The sequence below is a fragment of the Dama dama genome, chromosome 22, assembly GCF_033118175.1.
Source record: "Dama dama isolate Ldn47 chromosome 22, ASM3311817v1, whole genome shotgun sequence".
Classification (NCBI taxonomy): Eukaryota; Metazoa; Chordata; class Mammalia; order Artiodactyla; family Cervidae; genus Dama; species Dama dama.
Window position 1 is genome coordinate 11,931,778 of NC_083702.1, and position 22,709 is coordinate 11,954,486.

General features: G+C 41.5%; 1 protein-coding gene across 1 annotated transcript in view; it reads right to left on the bottom strand.

Moving 5' to 3' along the window:
- ADIPOR2 (adiponectin receptor 2) overlaps positions 1 to 22,709 on the bottom strand; it is a 36,338-nt gene that overhangs the window by 6,385 nt on the left and 7,244 nt on the right. Inside the window, exons 2-3 of the mRNA XM_061124639.1 lie at positions 9,647 to 9,903; positions 3,186 to 3,311 (exon numbers count right to left, since the gene is read on the bottom strand). Of these exons, the coding sequence (XP_060980622.1) occupies positions 3,186 to 3,311; positions 9,647 to 9,817 (297 nt within the window). The 5' untranslated portion in view covers positions 9,818 to 9,903. The remainder of the gene's footprint in view (positions 1 to 3,185; positions 3,312 to 9,646; positions 9,904 to 22,709) is intronic.

The following is a 22,709-nucleotide window of genomic DNA, read 5'->3' on the forward strand; positions in this document are numbered from 1 at the left end:
CCCTCTCCAGGGGATCTTCCCGACCCAGGGATCCAACCCAGGCCTCCCGCACTGCAGGCGGACTCTTCACCAGCTGAGCCACCAGCGGAGCCCAAGAACACTGGAGTGGGCAGCCTAGCCCTTCTTCAGCAAATCTTCACAACCCAGGAATCGAACTGGGGTCTCCTGCATTGCAGGTGGATTCTTTACCAACTGAACTACCAGGGAAGCCCCTAATATATACCAGGAAAAATCCCTGTTGTATTAAGTTAGACCATTTTCATACTTAATATTCCTGTTGGTGGGGAAAAAACATAGACTCACACTTAGGTGCCTTTTGTTAAAATTGCCTCCCTCTCCTTTGGTTTCTCGTCTAATCACAACAAATATAATGAAGCAGAAAGAAGGAGCAAAGGGGTCAGAAAACCTTGGATCTCTGCCATTACCCAGTTGAAGGAGCTTTCATTAACTACAAAAATCCTCAAGCCTCAGTTTCCTTGTTTATAAAATGAGGACAAGAGTGTGGGAACTTACGAGGATCCACAGAAATGACCCATGGCACCCTCACCCCAAAGGTGGTGTGCAATCCTGCTGTCCCCACAGGCGGACCACCCGAGAGCTAGTGCCTGGGGAGCCAGCAAAGGAGCGCAGCCTCCCACCCTTCCTCTTCCTCACTGTCATTCCCCGATCAGGCTCTAAAGGAAAGGGATGGGGGGTGGGGGAGCCCCTCCTAAAAAACACGTCAGCCTCAGCGCTCCGCTCTTTTCATGTCTCTCAGCCCAGTGAGCTCACACTGTAAGATCACTTCCACCTAAACTATCCTGCCCCTGCTGAGTCAAACAGACACCAAGGAGGTAGGAGAATGTCCACCTAGGGCTTCCCCTCGGGCCCCACCTGCCGGCCACCGCGCCCACCCTAGCCCTCCCCTCCCCCTGCACTCCACTGGGGTGGGACGAAAAACCAAAGAACAGCAGTGACCCCCTCACAATGGCACAGAAGCTCCATTTCCACCCTCCTCCCGACCCCGGGCCTGTGCTCACCCGCCTTCCCCCTGCCGGTTCCTAACGTGCAACAAAATAAACTCATCTGTCACCAGATGCGGCTACTCAGCTTCACTTGGGGAGAACTTTATTTTCTAAGATGGAAACCAATCTTCGCCTCCCTCCAGGCAGTTCACAGCCTGCGAACAGCTCTGCTGTGATCGTATGAGAAGAGCTACTGTGTTATCACATGAGCAGTTACTAGCTCTTACCAGTGACACCGGTACACAGCGTCAGAGCAACTTTCCCCGAAGTATCTAAACACACACTCTGGCTTCTGAAGACGGGTGCCTCCATCACTACACTGCACCCACCACTCAACTTGCAGGGCAGCCAAATGCCGACCCAAAGAGGTGTTCCCCCCTCAACTCCAGGCAGGAAGAACAAGGTCAGAGCTTAGTCAAAGACACCTTTGTTTACAGGCTTGAAAAGGGCAATGCCTAAATCAAACATCTTAGCAAGGGCTCACTAGGTCGGTATTAGACCATATGATACACAAAACATATTTTAAAAAAAATGACCCACAGAAGACCTCTATGTCCACGTGGGCCAGACTATGCTGGTAGACTAGCAACGACTGAAGGCTGGAATAAAAGAGATGCCAAACACAAACACTCTCTAAAGCCTAGATGACTTTATTTACTCCCCCTATGCCTGTAGGAAAGCCTTCTCCACAAGGGAAAGCACACAGGCAAGAGGGCAGGACAGCACATTCTCAACTGTCTGTTTACTTGCTTCCAAGAAACAGAATCCGGTGTCACCAAATACAGGCAGGCGGGTTTATCAAGGACAGTCAGGAGCTCGGCCTCGGTGGGTGGGGTGCCTCAGGAAGCCTGCCCCTTCCGCACAGACACACTTCTAGGGGATAACAGGGGCTCTTAATAATTTTATGACCCACTCCTTTTCCTTCAGTAAATCATAGTCTACAGCAAACAAGTGTCCTATTTATTCACCACCTGTTAGCTCTTAAACTGCAAAGTTTTATTTGCCTTACTCTCTACTCTTGGTTCAGAAGGGAGAACAAAAAGTCAAGTTACCTACAGCACCCCACTGATCCATAAATATAACAATCCCTAGTGAGTGACTGAATACTCAACTCTGAGATTTAAGGGAAAAACTTGCTTTTGAAAACCAAAGTGCATCTTTTGTATCCCTTTGCTCTAACTCTACTGAGACAGTGATTACTAGAATGGGTTTAATGTTTCGATTGGCTTTTTCTTCACCAGTTTTCAAACACTGATTAAAATTTTCTGGGCTCTAAAAGTAGATCCATAAATGTTTAGACTTTGCCACCCTCTCCCCGAAATCCCTCTGGTCTTGAAAGAGATGTCTATATTCAGATTATAATGTTTTCTTCTCAGCTCTGGTCCAAAGTACCGGACTCTAGGTCAACTGGCCCCAATTATTTCTAGCATCATTGTAAATGTAGAAAAACCTAAATTTAGTTTTTAGGATCTAAGACTATATACATAAAAAGTCTTGGTTTCACAAAACTCATGAAAAATCAAAGTGTCAGAAAAAATTTTCTCCAAATGATCAAGAGTTCTTCAAAAACGTTTAATAATAAATTTACACACACAGGTTGAACTGTGTTGACCTGAGGTCACACATGCCAGGATCAGATGGATCAAGTGGCTAAACCCATACATACCAGTGTCCCTGATCATGTTTTCGAAACAAGCAACCCCAATTCCAGATGCCATTTTAGGAGAACGGAGGCCCACGGGGATCCTAATGACTCAGAAAACACAGCAGCCACACTGGCAACACTGGATGCGTGTGAAGACTAGGCAAGTCCCACCTGAGGAGGAGTCCATCACCCGCTGGACCCGGAGAGAAGCGGCATGCTGCAGAGCAGACTCAGGGTCTCAGGCATCGAGCACCCCCAGTTCTGTCTCCTTCTGTGTGTCTAACTGGTCAACAAGACGTCTACTCTGTGAGCCGGTTTCCCGGCCAGATGATCTAGTTTTCCCAAACCTTTATCAGGGCTGCTGCAGGCACACAAGGACTGGTGCACTGCACGGGCTCATGTCCTGACGCTGCTCCTACCGACTGGGACACACACTCGCCCCAAAGAGACGGCACCCCCACACTCCTAACTCGCAGACTTCTGTTTGGGAAGGACTAAACACACAGCATGGAAATGACCAGGAACGGCCACCTTACCTTACAAACAAACTCTTCCATCCTCTCCATGGCATGGTGGGCTTGCAGGAGGGGGGACATGCCCATGAACCCCTCGTCTTCCTGAGATGCTCCATCATCATCATCACACTCACGCTCCTCCACGCTCTGCAAGGCAATCACAGAGACAGTCGGGGACAGAAATCAGGAGCCAGAGAAAGCGAACAATACTTTTACCTTGAAAAAAATACAGTGAAAACTCTCTTAAGGTTAAAACAAGGCCTCAGACAAGTTAACAATATAGGAAGTGAGGTCTGTTTATTACAGAGTTACTATGAGCACTAAAAATAAGAGGTGCCTGATTCTTCTCTGCAGACAGCTGAACTACGGCAGCAGCATTCCTGTTTGCTTAAGTAGCAAGGTTCAGGAGTGGCCTTGGACGCTTTGTTTTTTGTTGTAAGAATTATACTCATGTACCACAAAATACCATTACATATACAAAGCTGAGAGATTACTGATGGGAAAATCTCCAAGAATCCCACCCGGAACGTGTAAAATAAATACAATGCAGGAAGTGCTCTAGGAGAAAAGACGAAAAGGAGGAAAAAACACTGCAAAACTATTTACTAAATCTTCAAAACACACCAAGTACAAAAGGCAGGCCAGTTAATTTAATCCTGACAACCACCTTACTGTGCTGGTATTCTTGTCTAAACCTATAATGCACAGTGGGCAGGGACTTCCCTGGTGGTATGGTGGATGAGAATCCATCTGCCAAGGCAGGGGACCTGGGTTCGATCCCTGGTCTGAGAGGGAAGGCCACCACACGCTCTGGGGCAGCTAAGCCCACGCGCCACAACTACAGCCTGCGCTCTAGAGCCCAGAACTGCAACGATGGAGCCCACATGCCACAAGTACTGAGCCCGTGTGCCTGAAGCCAGCAAGGCACAACTACTGAGCCTGTCTGCTGCAACTACTGAAGCCGTGCACCTAGCACCTGTGCGCCACAGCAGGAAAAGCCACCACAGTGAGAAGCCTGAACACCACAACTAGAGAAAGCTCACACGCAGCAAAAAAGACCCAGCACAACCAAAAATATTAGTAAAATAATCCCGTGCACCACAACTACTGAGCCCTCTTATAACAGAATACTCACAAACATGGCCTCAAAAAACAAATGTCTAAAACACAACATTGTAAATAGTTATTTATTGTGGTCAAGGATTGCAGAGTTGCTAATCAGAGATCTTCACAGAGTGGGTGGTGGTAAATGTAGTTTCCTTGGCTAAACAGAGGATAACACAGTAGGAATTAAGTGGCCAGAACAAAGACAAAAATGCTTTCTCCACGACACACAGTCAAGTTTATAGCTCTGCCACATGATGAAGGTCTGGAAAGTCTGCGCTGGGAACGATATACATTATATATAAAAGCCTCTGTCTTCCAATATGAACTCTAAAAAGAATGACCCTGTCAGGAGTGGAAATTACTTTCAATTCCCCTTCCAGTAGCCACTAAACCACAGACCCAAAGATCTGTTTCAACAACAAACTTCATCTAAGATGATCACACATGGGGGCTAAACGCACGCTATGTTCTGCTCCTATCGTCACACCTCTAACTGTCCTCAACACGAATTATGAAGAGAAACAGGGCAGTGCGAATGGTGAACGACGAAAACCCAAGCTGCCTAAAGTAAAGGCAGAAACCGTAATGCTCTAAGGCTTCCTATGAATAAATCACTATATCTACACTTAAAGAGACGTCAGTGCTCTGAAGTGAGTACAAAGACGCTTTCAAATCTTTTTTTCCTGCTCCCGTCATCTGTGAGATAAGTTAAAGTGGGTTATCTCTCAAAACACAACAATATCCAACTGATGACCCATACAAAGTACAAGCTAAAATGTTAATTCACCGGGGTGTACTTTACCTCTGGAAAGAGAACCAGAGTGATAAAGACCAAATTCCTTAAAGATCAGTCTAACAAAATGACAATAACCCATCAGTCTACTGGGGGTTTGTCTGCTTCAGCCCAGCTCAGCTCAATTCAGTTTAATAAATATTTATTAAAAGGACGTTTTCTATAAAGTGAGTAAGATACAGTCTCTGCCTTCCATGGGTGTACAATCTAATAAGGGACCAAATTAGCCACAGAGATAACTGTAACAAAAATAAGGTACAGTCAGTTTAGAAACGGAATGTGGAGCTCAGGAAAGGCTGCATGAGGAATTAGAATTTTGGAAAGATAAAAGAACTGTCGAGAGGGGAAAGCAAAAGCACTGTTTTGAAGAAAAGAGACTAGTTCAGTTCAGCTGAAATTTAGGGGAAGAGCTGGACATAAATCACATATTTACATACTAGAAGTCAGTAGACAAGTGCCACAGGCTACAGTCGTTGTTCAGTTGCTCAGTCGTGTCCAACTCTTTGCAACCCTATGGACTGCAGCATGCTAGGCTTCCCTGTCCTTCATCTCAAGAAGTTTGCTCAAACTCATGTCCACTGAATCAGTGATGCCGTCCGACCATCTCATCCTCTATCGCCCCCTTCTCCTCCTGCCCTCAACCTTTCCCAGCATCAGGGTCTTTTTCAATGAATTGGCTCTTGCAATCAGGAGCCAAAGTTTTGGAGCTTCAGCTTCAGCATCAGTCGTTGCAATGAATATTCAGGGTTGATTTCCTTTAGGACTGACTGGTTTGATCTCCGTGTTGTCCAAGGGACTCTCTAGAGTCTTCTCCAGCACCACAGTTCAAAAGCATCAATTCTGTGGTGCTCAGCCTTCCTTATGGTCCAGCTCTCACATCCATACATGACTATTAGAAAAACCATAGCTTTGACTATATATACTTTTGTCCACAAAGTGAAGTCTCTGCTTTTTAATACACTGCCTAAGTTTATCACAGCTTTTCTTCCAAGGAGCAAGCATCTTTTAATTTCATGGCTGCAGTCACCATCAGCAGTGACTTTGGAGCCCAAGAAAATAAAATTTGTCACTGTTTCCACTTTTTCCTCTTCTATTTGCCATGAAGCAATGGGACTGGATGCCAGGATTTTAGTTTTTTGAATGTTGAATTTTTCACTCTCCTCTTTCACCCTCATCAAGAGTCTCTTTAGTTTCTCTTTACTTTCTGCCATTAGAGTGGTGTCATCTACATATCTGATGTTGATATTTCTCCCAGCAATCTTGATTCCAGCTTGTGATTCATCTAGCCTGGCATTTCACATGTCGTCACTCTGCATATAAGTTAAATAAGCAGGGTGACAATATACAGCCTTGATGTACTCCTTTCCCAATTTTGAATCAGTCCATTGTTCCATGTCCAGTTCTAACTGCTGCTTCTTGACCTGCATACAGGTTTCTCAAGAGACAGGTAAGGTGGTCTGGTATTTCCATCTCTTTAAGAATTTTCCACAGTGTGTTGTGATTCACACAGTCAAAGGCTTTTTCATATAGCCAATGAAGCAGATGTTTTTCTGGAATTCCCTTGCTTTCTCTATGATCCAACGGACGTTGACAATTTGATTTCTGGTTCCTCAGCCTTTTCTAAAGTCAAACTTGTACATCTGGAAGCTCTTGGTTCACGTACGGCTGAAGCTAGCTTGAAGGAATTTGAACAGAACCTTGCTAGCATGTGAAGTGAGTGCAAGTGTACGGTAATTTGAACATTCTTTGGCATTACTGTTCATTGGGAGTGGAATAAAAACTGACCTTTTCTGGTCCTGTGGCCACTGCTAAGTTTTTCAAATTTGCTGACATTTAAGTGCAGCACTTTAAAAGCGCAGTCTTTTAAGATTTTGAATAGCTCAGCTAGAATTCTATCACCTCCACTAGCTTTGCTTGTAGTAATGCTTCCTAAGGCCCACTGGACTTCACACTCCAGTATGTCTGGTCCTAGGTCAGTGACCGCATCATCATGGTTATCCAAGTCATTAGGACTTTTTTGCACAATATTCTTGCCACTTGTTCTTAATCACAATCGTAATGCTGTCCACGACGAGAATATAAAGGTCAAGGAAACGGAAAGGTATCCGGGGCCAGGACACCAAACCTGGGTCAAAGTGTGTGTGCTCCTCCAGAAGTCTGAGAACTGAGGCCTGCTGCATCCACATAATCACAAGGACTATAAGCTAAGGCCCCCATACAGTATGACTTCATGTGTTCAGAAAATACCTGCCCAGGAAGAGTAAGGATACAAACCACTAGGTACCTTTATTATGAGCTTCAGAACTTCTCAAAAATTCACTAACATTAGACTGCTCAACTAGCTCTTAGTACAGCTGCTGAACTGGGCAGATCTGCTCCCTTATCAAGTATCTGCTCACTAGACTTGCTCCAACTACCAAAACTATCATAAACTCTGTGCAATGTCAACATGATCTCGGGACTGAAAGACCTGCCATAAGCCACAACAGTAAGGCCCCAAAGCACACACACAGCTATCCGCAAACTCTCCTTTCTAAACAAGACCCTTAGGGTGCTGCTCACTCTTACTGCAGTAACAAACTTCGCTTCATCTCATCAACAAGTTATTGTGTGCTTGCTTGCTTGCTTTTTTTGATTAACCATTTCTTTAACTGAAGTACAGTGAACTTACAATGCTGTGTTAGTTTCACGTGTACTGCAAAGTGATTCAGTTATACATCAACGGGCTATCTTGATAGTCTTTTTGGAAAGTTGACAGGTTGAATCCAGCCTTAAATTTAGAAATCTGCAGTGTGTAGTAAGGGCACTAGCAAGCTGATATATCTAGCCCATACACACACAGGGGTCAGCGGAAACTAAGGTGTCCACAAAAACAGGAGCTGAAAGAGTTAAGCGATGATGGCTGAGTCTCTGGTATCATCCAACACAGTAAGTACAACAGCTAGTCTACATGAACATTCATTCTGGTCTGCCTAGAAATATACATACTCTTAACCTTAAAGACTAGTTCTCTCTTATCAGTTTGATGGAAAAGATCTTTAAAATCATCTAATTAAAAAATAAATCATCTAATTTTTTTTTTAATTCTCACAAAGCAACTGTTTTCTAATCTTTTGAGTTTCCTAAGTAGACCTCAAGAAAAGAAAATGAAGTGACTGGCAGACAGGAGTCTAAGTACAAATCAGCTTTCTTATGATAAACTAACAAACTGTGGCATTCTTATGAGTTTGGTTAAAGCAAATCAGTCCAATAAATCCTAGGTTGAATGAATGAAGAGTTGGCTCCAGCCCCCACTTATGAGGAAGAATCTGGAGCAGAGGAAAAGTAGGACAACCATAAAGGCTGCTCTCTTTATTTAACTTTATACCTTAAAAACTCAGAGATATGAAATAAAGCCATAAAACTAAAGATCAGAGTAACCTGGTTTGAAATGGTTTGAAATGTCTCTTTTGTGTTATCTATAGATGCTTATGAAACACAAACTATAAACTTCAGCAAATACAGCTGAAAGAGCCAAGGCTTTAGAGTCAGAGACCTAGAAGTAATAGTCTATGCCCTTCAACCAGTAACACTACACATTTCAGAAAGAATTTTGGCTGATAAAATACTGGGACAAGGGTTAAAGATCTGGATTTTAGGCTCCACTGTCTAGGCTTACTTGTTAACAAACTGACACCCTGTACCCTCTGTCCTTCATTCCAGCCATACCGAACATTCTACAGGTTCACACGTCAGCATACACCAGTGTGCACTGGACACACTTAGCTACGATCATTTCTGCTATTCCCTAAAAGCACTGTGCCGTTTCTGAGTCTGCACATCTGCTACTCCCTTTGCCTGGAATGCTTTCCAGTCCTTTAGGAACCAAGTCAAGCCTCATCTAGTTTCGCTTAATATATGTCCACTTCCTTTTAGATAACCCCAGTCATAGAAAAAGCAATCCTAAAATTCATATGGAATGACAAAGGACTCTGAACAGTCAAATCAGTCTTGAGAAACAACAACAAAGTGGGAGGCATCACATTTCCAGACATATTACAAAGCTACAGTCATGGACACGGTATGGTACTGGCATAAAGACAGCCATACAGACCAGTGGCCCTGCTCACAGACATCTACACCTTTGCTCTCCAGGCAGAGTTGCTTGAGTCACCTAAAAGGTGGTCTTTCCTCTGGAAGGTAAAAGAAAAGACTAGGTTCTTTTCCCAGAAGCCTACTGTCTCCCACGATATGCACTGGAGACAAAGCATCTAGAGAAGCAGTTTCAGCATACACTCAGAATTTCTCCAAAAATAGAAATAATAATGCCCTCACTAAAGCATGGTCAAACTATAAGGGATGTATGGTAACTACAAAACCCATTTCATTCAACAAGATAGGGCAGCTTAAGTGTGGTTTTACATGTCAACAGAAAAGGTGTCTAGATAACTTAAGAGACTTCAAAATCTTACAAATGTGCTTGAGATTCCTTTTCAAAACGCCATCCTCTCTCCAGCAGAGTCCCCATAATTTTTTAACATTCTTCCTCCAGGCACATTCTCATAAATCTGTTTTTACTCACCATTCTTTCACTTTAACTTACTTTTCTATGATAGGAAGAAAGGACAGATGCCTCTACAAGAGGCTCCCGCCCTCCGGGGCGGACGTCACTGTCACCGCTCCTCGCGCCATCGAGCTGGTGCCCTTTCCTGAGCCTGAGGGCTGGCTCTGGAGTCTTGCTGTGCTCCAGCCGGTTTTCCTCTGCCTCGTTCATGGGACACCCCAGGCTTTCTGACAAAGGAGTCTTTCTTTCTGTCCCTTCTTCTTGGGAGGGTGGATATTTAGGATACTGAGTTGACTCTACAGGAGAGAAAGCTCTGCATTAACATATTTGCATGAGTGATGTGGGAAGACACAGGTTGTATTATTATACACTAAAACTAAAATTTTCTGTACTCATTAAGAACAATAAATAATGTATGAAAAAAAAACCTATTTTGTTGAAAAAAAGGACTGCCAAGATCTACTTTTAAATGAAAAAATCAGAATACAAAAGATACATGTATAATATTCCCACTTACATATTCTAATAAAAGAATATAATCATAAACACATATACTTCTGTACACAGGATAACTATTTAAATATTCAAAACTGTGTTTTCGGTGCACAAATATATACACAAGGAAGAACCTAGAGTTAGGAGGGAGGCAGCTTACTTTTCACTTTATTCTGCCTGCATTTTTTTTTTTTTCCCCATATGCCATATACTACTCTTTCAGTTAAAAAATACCTAATATAGAAAGAATATATGTGGATTTTATGTACTACAACTAGGTTTTACATATTCAATTTCATTTACATCATCACAACGATTCTTCAGGGTATTCTAACTTCTACTTCATAAGTAAAGAAATCAAAATTCACCACACTTTTATGAAATAAAACAATGCCTCTGACTGGCAGGGCATATATTAATGGTAATGTTTTGCATTTAAGTTGCTTAATGTCTGATATTTCAGTATTTTTAGCTGTTTTGAACTCTAACTGGACTACCCTGGAAGGTAAAACCTCAGGGCCAGAGCACACTTTCATACCCCTCTGAGCTCCCAGAAAGTGCTGTGCACATAAATGTTTAATGAATAGGATGACATTTAAATGTTCTTAAGTGGTAAAAACACTTTCAGAAGTCATCAATATTTCTCTAAACTGGATCACATAAGTTTCCTAGGAGTTCAATAATTCCAAGTCCTTGGCCCTCTAACTCATAAACTCGTAGGACAAAAGCTTATTTTAGAGATTTAAGTTACATATCCAAATAAGGAGATTATCATAGCCAATCCAACTAAAAAAAATGAAAACAGGAAGAAGCCAAGGTACATGTTATGCTCATAAATCCCAGGAGATGCAAAATTCTTACGGGGGAAAGGAGGAGTGGGGCCAAGTGGGAGGGCCTAGCCAGCATGCAGAGAGGGTGAAAGGTACACTTAGTGTTCATATGTGGTGGACACACAAGACTAAGCATTAGCTCAAGAGTTCAAATTAGACTAAGAATTAGCCAGCTGTTAGTTTCATGAACCATCTGAGTTTGTTGCAAGAGTTCTCTCAAGTTTTTAGAACAAGAACAAACACAATCTTTAAACATCACCAAAACTGGACCTGTGCCTATCACATAAAGGCCTAAGCAAGCACATTCTAGTAGTGAGATTATAAACTATGCTATAAATGTCCACTTCTGAAAGAACAAACAATGTTAGTGGCTTATACATACTTATTTACAAAGCTGTTTCACACCCACCATTTCACTCTGTTTCAGGGAAGAGGGATCTAACATTTACTGTGGATCGGCAAAGTTAAATTCTGTATCACAGGACCTCACACAATTCTTACGGATGGCCCTCTAGGGTATTTTACCCCCCATTATATAGACGTGGAAGCTGAGGCTCAGAGATCAGGTTACTTAGCAGCTGAACTATGGTCCAACAGTACTTGCATAAATGATTTTCTTGCTAAGAAGAATAAAAACAGGGGAAGTATCTGGAATTAGGCTTTAATTTGCTCTAAGATTTTTAACAGGAAAAGGGAGTGAGATGGAGATGGAAAGTAAGACTTCAGAGCACCATTATCTGTTAATCCAAAGAGTTATTCTAAGGGAATAGTTAGCATATTCTAAGTTATTCAAAGAGAAATTTTTCATTCATCAAGATTCTATGAATGCTCCGCTTGCCGTATTACACACAAGTTGAGAGACAGAGAAAGAGAGGGAAAAGAAAGAAAGGAACCCAATACATAACAGCTGGCAAGAAAAAGCAAGTTAACTGAGAGGTGCTCTGAGTCTATGAACAGATGTAGAAATCCTACACAAGTCAAACTGGGTAACTTCCAGCAAGCAGAGCAGATCTAAGGTCTTTGAAAAGTTGCCTCATGTGTTCTAGGAGCAGACTCAAGCGTCACTAACTCTGCCCAAAAGCAATGGGGGTTTGCCAAGCAGAGTAGAGGAAAGGTACTCTGTGAGGAGAAAACAGCATATGCAAGGCAAGGAGTCCAGGGTCTGCCCCAAAATCAGAGAACAGGGACAAACTCAAGATATGCTCAATACAGAAAAATCGACATTTGGATAACTGAATGAGGGTCCATGAAGACTAGACAGAAAGAACTCAGATGACTCAGGCTTTTTGCTCAGGCAGCCAACTGCACAGAACACTACTCACTGAGATGAAGAGATGATATGGGGAGAAGTAAATTCATAGTAGGAGAATGAATTAGTTTTCAGAAATGGGGTCTGAAGTTCAAGAAATGTTCAGCTGGCACCAGGAAACACAAGCCTGGAATTCAGAACAGAGAATGAGCTTGAAAACAGAACTAGGTATTACTAGGATTAAAAGTGATACTAGCATATTAGTTAACAACACTAGACAAAATCCTTTTTAAAAAAGTTATGAATTGTAGTGCTAGAGAAGATTCTTGAGAGCTCCCTGGATTGCAAGGAGATCAAACCAGCCAACCCTAAAGGAAATCAACCCTGAATATTCACTGGAAGGACTGATGCTGAAGCTCCAATACTTTGGCCACTTGATGCAAAGAGCTGATTCATTGGAAAAGACCCTGATGCTGGGAAAGATTGAGGGCACAAGGAGAAAGGGATGACAGAGGATAAGATGGTTGTTTGGCATCACCAACTCAACAGACAAGGGTTTGAGCAAACTCTGGGAGATAGTGAAGGGCAGGGACGTGTGCTGCAGTCCAAGGGGTCACAAAGAATCAGACAGGACTTAGTGACTGAACAACAAAAGGAGTTTGACGGGGTAAAAATCAAAGTAAAAAATCCAGGAGAATGAATACCAAATAGTAGATTGTATAGTCAGGACTGGAACCTACTAATCTCTCGACTGTCAGTCAACTGTACTCACACTGGGTTTCCTTCCCAATGAGAAAACCATGAAAAATTTAAAACTCTACTTCTTAAGACTTCATTTTCCCTTCAAATAATACTGTACAAGGTAAACTTATGTTGCTTAAAAGCAACAAGGTTGCTTAAATGGTTACCTATAAAGCCATTTTTTTCTACCCGAAGAAACTGCTAACTTAATGGTTTGATACTTGTGGTTTAAAAATCTAACTCTATTCCAGGAAAGGTACTTTCTAAAAACCAATAGTTGTCTGCATGTTCCATGAGGCAAGCATGTGCTCACTGCTGAGAATCAACCTGCAACAGATACACAGGTTTCTTGAATGAATGTTTCATTCTCCAGGGGAAAAAGAGAAGTACTTAATCATAGTTACACTGGATTCTTGCCAAGGTAGACTACAGTGCAATGTATTACTTCACCTATTTCATACTGTTCACTTTTATGTTGCCCCCAATTTTAAAAGAGCAAGCAAGCTGTGGAAAACAGTATGGCAGTTCCTCAAATAAATTAAAAATATATTTACTATACGATCCCACCAACTCCACTTCTGGGTATGTATGTACTCAAAAGAACTGAAAGCAGGGTCTTGAAGAGACATTTACACACTCACGTCCATATTCACAACAGGTAAAACAGAGCAGCCCGAGAGTCCATCAGTGGATAAACAAGCACCACGTGCTATCTATACACACAAGAAAATATTCAGCCTCCAAGAAAGAAAACTCTGACACAAGTTACAACCTGAATGAACCTGAGGACGATATGGTAAGTGAGATAAGTACAAAACACAAATACTGCATGATTCCACTTACCATGGGTGCTTAGGAAGTCATACCCACAGAAAGAATGGTGGCTGCCAGGGGCTGGGGGAGGAGGGAATGGGAGTTACTGTTTACTGGGTACAGTTTCCGTTTTTGCAAGATGAAAAAAAGCTTTGTGGATGAATGGTGGTGATGCCTGCACAGCAACATGGATGTACAACAAGGTGACTACACACTTAAAAATAGTTAAAGTAACTTTTATGTTATGTGTATTTTACGCATTTTTAAATTGGGGGGTAGAAATACACTGTAGCACTATATCATATTGCCTCTTTGTCCAGTAAATTTTTTATTGATGTAAAAAATACACTCAGAAAAGCACACGGAGGACACACAGTGGACGAAGCATAAATGCGGTGCGCCCACGAACACCAGCACCCAGAGGGCCTCACTCCCTCACCACTGTAAAGCGCTCATTTTAAGGGGTCCAACCCCTTTCATGGCCAGTTAATGGTAACAGAAATCTTCAAGCAAGGTTCTCTGAAGACTGGCCAACTGTCATGGACCTAAGTCTTCCAGTGCTGAGGGCCGGCGGTGTAATGTCCCTCTGTATAAACTGGGACACAGAGAGTGGGGTGCGCAGGCTAAGACTGGTGGCATATCCTTCCAGTTCTATAATTAGATTCTTCAGTAGTGGAAGACAGGCTGTAAAGTATGTCCCATGATTTTGTTGGCTCCCCCTAAGGTGAAAGTAGCCAATTTCAAAGTGACTTGAAAGTTGTACACTGAAATCACTCCAGTGTGATCTGTCATTCCACACTGGGGTATGTGTTTGAAGTTAGTACATGGTTAAAATGACATTTCAGGTATCAAGTTGACGCTCTTCTTGTTGGGAAACCTGAGTGGTACAGAATGTTCTACGTGAAAGTACCAGTAGGTTATGCCCCTCATGATCTCTTTACGATGCAAATCTAAACTTCTAATAATGAAACGGGATTATTTTTTAGGATGGAATGATTTATTTCAATAATGGAACCAGCAGGGATAGTAAAGGTACAAGATTTTCTTTTGAAAACTAGCTATTTTTTCTCTTTTTAAATCATCATTAAAAGTAAATACTAGATGTGTTACCTTGGCTGGCTTTCAAGTCTTCCAAGAACCTTGCTGGAAGATTTCTATCATGTTAACTGGCAAGGAAAAGGGCTAGACCTCTTACAATTAACCTTTTTAAAAGCTTTATAGTGGGAATTCCCTGGCAGTCCAGTGATTAACACCCAGGTTCAATCCCTGGTTGGGGAACTAAGATCCCACAAGCTGTGAGGTATGACCAAAAATAAAATAAAAACATAAAAACTGTTACAGTGATGGGGGAGAGGGGTCTTCAAACACCCCAATCTACTATTTCCCTCCACTAACTTTCTGATTCAAGCCACCGCCATGTCTTACTTGTCCTAATACAAGAGCCAGTTACCCACCCACCCAGCCCACTCCTGATCCTCAGGACCCGGTTACCACACGGCAGTCACAGGGTAACTTTATCAAAAGGCACTCCCTTGCTTTCTGAGCCCTCCAATGGCTTCTCTTCACACCTAAGGAAGCTCTTATCCTGGCTTACAAAATCTTAAATGGCTTAGCCCCTCACTCTGGCCTCACCCTGTACCCCTTTCCCCCTTGCCACTACGTTCCAGCCTCAATGACCTCCCATCTACTCCCCAAATACTCCAAATGCTCAAAGGGCTCCTCTATGTCACCGGTTCCCACAGCCTGGAATGTTCATTGCTCAGATCTTCCCATGGCTGGGCTCCTCCTTCACATGCGAATCTCAATTTAAAGGTCACCTACTCAAAGAATCCTTCTCTGACCACATAATCTCAGTCTTTCCTTATCATATCACCTTTTAATCTCACAGCACTTGTCTCTGTTATTTTTATTTCTTTATTTACTACTAGTCTTCTCTCACTAGACTGAAAATTCCTCCAAGAAGAGACATTATGTATCTTCTTTACTCCTATATTCCAAGTACCTAAAATTGCTCCTGGCACACAGCAAGTGTATTCACTAAATATATGCTGAATAAATAAGTGGGGAATCACGACCCACACTTCAAGGATAAGTTAGGCAGAAACTAACTTCCCTGACTTCCCAGGTCCCTGACACTAACTCCTTCACTCTTCTCATTTACTAATGTTTCTATTACAGTAGCTGTCAAAACTGACTGCATTTCTCTGTTCACTGGTCTGTCTTCCCCTCTTCAACTGCAAACTTCGCAAGGTCAGGGAGCCTTTTGTGGAATCCACTTTTGTATCCACAACCCCAAGCTTGGTCTGGGATGCAAAGAAGGACCTCACAATCCTTTCCTGTATGATGTGGAGGAGGGAGAAGACAGGGACAGCTAACATGCAATCAGCGCTGACTAAGTGCAAAGAACCCTGGATTCTCTCTTGAAATCCTTACAACAGTTTTGGGAGATTGGCACAACTGTTTCCTCTACTCTGGAGATGACAAACACCCAGAGAGGTTATAAATAACGTGTCTTAAACAACAGTAATAAGGGGCAACCTAATCTGCCCAATCAATCTAGTCCGCCTAACACCCCAGTTAATGCTCTTATCCACAACCCTCTATGTTAGCATGAACCATAAGCTGTTCTCAAATAAACGCACGGTAGCACTTAAATGACAAAACCAGGCGGTAACACTGACAGAATGCTATACTTTACAGAAACGCTGAAAATATTAAGGAACAGGCAAGAAATGGGGAGGAGCACAGAGCCTTGCCACATACCAGAAACAATAAAATGACTCGTTAAAACTGGAATTCTTTCCAAACGCTCAGAACATTTCTGAGTAGGAAAAAAAAAAGTTAATTAAAAAAAAAAAAACGGTAACTGGAAAAAGAATAACTGATAAAATGGGAAAAGTTCCCAACATATGTTACTGACACAGCCCTTAACAAATGGCACAGCTGATAACTGAGACGGAGCAACAGTTAGATTTCTAAGACAGGCAGTATTATGCATTCATGTTCACAAAATCTCAACTGTTGGAAGCACAAAGAAACATTTCAAATCAAATGCAGCTATTTCTTAAAGATGATCTTGAAGCTATGAAGACAGGCAACACTCTTATCATTTACACTACTTTCCTTCTTAGCATGAAGTAGGGTAACTTTTGAGTAATATCACAAGGAACCTCACTCTTCTAACTTACTGCCCCACCCACTGACCAACTTTGCTGAGAAGAAATCAGGCAAAGCTGTTCCTGTGCAGCAGAGCTGGGGCAAAGCCAGTGAGAGCTGACCTCTCAGGCTTGAGACCTACTTCCCAAGTACAGTGTTACTGTCCATCACTACACAAGTTCAGAGGCTAATTCAGAGGGCCGTCAAGTGCCAGAGAAGGTGAGCTTTTACACATACTCTCATTTTAACTTTAAAACCTGCCTGCTACAGACAGTACGAGCTCTATTTACAAACAAGAGGACTGGGGGTAAGACCACCCTAGGTTACACAAGTCACAAAATAGAGAAGCGAGAACTGCCCAGTTAGGCCCCCTCCACGGTACAACACTGCCTCCCACAAAGGGAAGTGGTTCCAGTTTTCCTAGTCATGATGTTATCTCTTTGAAGGGAGGTGAACTGTTGCTCAACACTTAACGGAGCCAACTCTAATAGCTGACCTTTCACCCATCATCTCCTTTAACCCTCTAACAATCCTTATAAAATGGGGTCCTATTTTACAGGTGAAGAAATTGACACTAAAGGAGATCAAGTAACTCGATGACACAAACTGAAGTGGAAGACTACAAATTCAAATCTGTATCTGACTCCAAAGACCAGATCTTAACTCCACCTTGTTATTGTTCAGTCGCTGAGCCATGTCTGACTCTGTGACCCCATGGACTGTGGCCCGCCAGGCTCCCGAGTCCATGAAATCCTCCAGGCAAGAATACTGGAGTGGGTAGCGAATCCCTTCTCCAGGGGATCTTTCCAACCCAGGGATCGAACCCAGGTCTGCTACACTGCAGGCAGATTCTTTACCATCTGAGCCACCAGGGAAGCCCGTAACTCCACATTACAGGGCTTCATTTAAGGTACAAACACTGCTTTATAGTGACTGGTCATGGTAATGAATAAAAAATATTTTTATAAAAAGGACTTTCTATAACTCTTATCGTCGTGTTACAATGTCATTTCTATTTCCCAAGACCTATAAGCAACTCTGAGCTTCTAAAACAAAGAACAGTGCACAAAAATCCACGTGTAGATGAGAAGAACAGCTCTAAACGTAGTCAGTCAGGGAAATCCTGAGAAGTCCAGGGCATATAAACTGTCATACCCACAATGAACCAAAATATGTAAACTATGCAAAGACTGCCAGAAATCATCTGCCCTACAATACCACACGTTGCGCTTAGTCGCTCAGTCATGTCCAGCTCTTTGCGACCCCATGGACTGTAGCCGGCCAGGCTCCTCTGTCCATGGGGATTCTCCAGACCAGAATACTGCAGTGGGTTGCTACGCCCCCCCTCCAGGGGACCTTCCCAACACAGGGATCAAACCCAAGTCTCCCATATTGCAAGCAGATTATTTTACCACATAACCATACTCGTGTTCCAACTATGTCAGAAATAAAATCTTTCCAGGTCTATCTGGATATCTGGCCTGTAGAGTCAATGTTTCAGGCAAAATCAAAATCCCTACACTTCAGTAAAGAGCTGTCTGTGTAAGTAAGGAACCATTACTCAGGGCCCCATCTCACCCTGCATAACACCCTCTACAACACAAGTTTGTTGGGGGTACAGGGGAGGGTTACAATGCTGCAGATGGAGAAACCAAGAAGTGTTTAATTATCTTTCTCAGTATCACAATCAGAAATTTAGAAATAAAACTTGTGTATATAACTTTTCCCAGCATCACTGAATTCCACTAAACCACAGGGTTTTCTTTCAATCACCAATTAAAAAAAAGGAATAGGGAAAAAGAAAAAAGAAAGACACAGAATATATAACTATCTGCAGACCTCACAGCAACTCTTCTCAGACTAAACACTCATTTCAAGTGGAAACAAAAATAGTTTTCATTCTTAAATTGATTTGTAGAAGTTTCTATTAGACATTTCAGAAAGACTCAGATTTATATGTATTAATTCTCCTAAAACCAAAACTGAAAGTCTCAAACTTCAGAACGTATACATAACAGCAACTGGATGACTAGATACACGTAAGGATTCTGAAGTTTCAAGTATCAAGGAGTCGATCTAACACCTGCTTGTCTAGTTTCCAAAGACTGTGGGTATTAACCAACAAGGCAAAGACACCAGCAACCTGTCCCCTCCACGGAAGTTTACCATCAAACCGTCTGCAACCTTGCTGCTGTTTTCAGTCACCCAGTTGTGTCCGACTCTTTGCGACCCCACAGGCTACAGCATGCTAGGCTCCTCTGTCCTCCATTATCTCCCAGAGTTTGCTCACATTCATGTCCACTAAGTCAGTGATGCAAACGAGCTTCTATTTAAGAAGTGGTTGAGAGAAATGACATCTGGATGAGATCTACAAAATGTGCTGTATCTATCTACTCCTCCAGGTTCTGTTTCTGGATCAAGTAATGCACTAATGGATCAAACCTGAACAAGTAAAGCAGCCTGATAAAAGACAGAGCGGCTGTTATTGCGTTGAACCAGAAAATACTTAAAAGATTTACAATTCAAATTTTAAAACACACTGTATTTTAAACAGACAAACAGTGCTGTGGTGATTGGCTGTGTATATATATAAAAAAAAAAAATTGGATCCCTGACTTATACACACAAAAAAGTTCTTTTCAGGCAAGATCAAGACCTAAATATAAAAAACCAAACTTCTAAAGCTTTTAGAAAGAAATGCGGAGACCTTAATGCCCTTGGAGTACAGAACAGATTTCTGAGATAAAGCACAAAGAATACAAATCAACAAGGAAAATGATGATAGTCTGATAGTCATTTCCATTCAACAAAACAAACCACGTAAAAAAGACAGATAAACCACACAAACTAAATGATACCTGCAGGTCACTTCACAAATATAAACAGGATATACAATAAACTGCTAAAAGCAATTTTAAAAGTCAACCCAATTAGGGGTAGGGGAGATGGACAAGGACAGACTCAGCCAAGAAATGGAAATCTGAATGGTCACTCAACATTTCAACATGCTCAATCTCACACACAATCAAGAAAAAATTTAAGGTAATATCATTTCACACTCATCTGACTTGTAAACATGTAAAAAATCTGACAATGCCATGGATCTACAAGGATTTAGTTAGTTACAGCAAATTCTCTTTCTCATGCTAAAAAAAGCCAAGGGACACAATTCTGGAGAACAATTTGGCAATGTCTGATAGAATTTTAAATTCTCATAATCTCCAAAATCTCAAACCAGGTAAATACCACTTCTGGGTAATTTACACCAAAGAACTTCATTTCAAAGTTAGTAACCATACACCACAGACACACACACACACACACACACACACACACACACACACTCTCTCTCTCTCTCTCTCTCTCTCTCTCTCTCATAAAACATTTTATCTGGGTAATTTACACCAAAGAACTTCATTTCAAAGTTAGTAACCATACACCACAGACACACACACACACACACACACACACACACACACACACACACACACACTCTCTCTCTCTCTCTCATAAAACATTTTATCTGGGTAATTTACACCAAAGAACTTCATTTCAAAGTTAGTAACCATACACCACAGACACACACACACACACACACACACACACACACTCTCTCTCTCTCTCATAAAACATTTTATCTGGGTAATTTACACCAAAGAACTTCATTTCAAAGTTAGTAACCATACACCACAGACACACACACACACACACACACACACACACTCTCTCTCTCTCTCTCTCTCTCTCTCTCTCTCTCATAAAACATTTTATCTGGGTAATTTACACCAAAGAACTTCATTTCAAAGTTAGTAACCATACACCACAGACACACACACACACACACACACACACACACACACACTCTCTCTCTCTCTCATAAAACATTTTATCTGGGTAATTTACACCAAAGAACTTCATTTCAAAGTTAGTAACCATACACCACAGACACACACACACACACACACACACACACACACACACACACACACACACTCTCTCTCTCTCTCATAAAACATTTTATCTGGGTAATTTACACCAAAGAACTTCATTTCAAAGTTAGTAACCATACACCACAGACACACACACACACACACACACACACACACACACACTCTCTCTCTCTCTCATAAAACATTTTATCTGGGTAATTTACACCAAAGAACTTCATTTCAAAGTTAGTAACCATACACCACAGACACACACACACACACACACACACACTCTCTCTCTCTCTCTCTCTCTCTCTCTCTCTCATAAAACATTTTATCTGGGTAATTTACACCAAAGAACTTCATTTCAAAGTTAGTAACCATACACCACAGACACACACACACACACACACACACACACACACACACTCTCTCTCTCTCTCTCTCTCTCTCTCTCTCTCTCTCTCTCTCTCTCTCTCTCTCATAAAACATTTTATCTGGGTAATTTACACCAAAGAACTTCATTTCAAAGTTAGTAACCATACACCACAGACACACACACACACACACACACACACACACTCTCTCTCTCTCTCTCTCTCTCTCTCTCTCTCTCTCTCTCTCTCTCTCATAAAACATTTTATCTGGGTAATTTACACCAAAGAACTTCATTTCAAAGTTAGTAACCATACACCACAGACACACACACACACACACACACACACACACACACACTCTCTCTCTCTCTCTCTCTCTCTCTCATAAAACATTTTATCTGGGTAATTTACACCAAAGAACTTCATTTCAAAGTTAGTAACCATACACCACACACACACACACAAAATCACAAAACATTTTATCCTTGCTGCCTGCAAAACCACCTGATACTTCTCTAACCTATTTTAATTCCTAAAGTCATTTCTTTTTTTTTTCTAAAGTCATTTCATAACCAATTTATGGCTCCCAACCTGTAATCTGAAAAACCTGCCAATGATTTCACATATGTGCACAAGGATTTCTAACCAGTAATGTCCACTATAGCACTGTTTTAAAAACAGGAAAAGTGGAAACAACCTAAATACCTGATCAACATGAAAAACAAACTTAAACTGGCTGCATTCATATAATAAAAAACACAGCTATAAGAAGATAAAGGTGATGACTAATTAAGATGAACGATATCAAAGTGCCATTTTTGTAGGTCAAAACAGGCAAAAAATCAGCATTTTCAGGAATCTAAAAAACATGTTTCATGAAAAACAAGTTACAGAATATGTAGAATATTGTTTTACATAAAGTATGAAAATACCCCAAACATAATATTGATTTATGAATAGACTCCAATGTAGTAATTACACAAAAACAGGCATTAGAAATGATCAACACTAAATTCTAGATAGCAATAATTCTGCAAAGTGAAATGTAACCTAAGAAGGTGCTTCACCTGTATGTGGGAAAATGTTAAGATTTTGAGAGAAAGGACACGTTTGGTGGGTATGTGAGTGTTAATTATATTGGTCTCTGTATCTTCCCATGTATCTGAAATGTTAATGAAAAAAAATTTTATTAGCCAAATACAATACACAAGTGCAACCTAAATTCAAACCAACTGCCCTATACAAAACTTCTTTCATTGGTTTGAAATGTTAATGTATCATCCTTCCCCTTTTCTAAACTCAGGCTTCTAGCCAAAAAAAAAAGGGGGGGCTTTATGTAATGCCCAATTTCCTTAAAATCTGTCAAGGGAAGATTTATCCCTAGAAAACTGGTCTAGTTCCTTCTTCCAGTTCAGTGCTACGTATTTTACCATATTTTCATTTTTATCTAGGCTGCCAAGAAAATTCAAATCCAAATTTTATTCTTAGTCATTGAATTAAGCTGCCACTTGG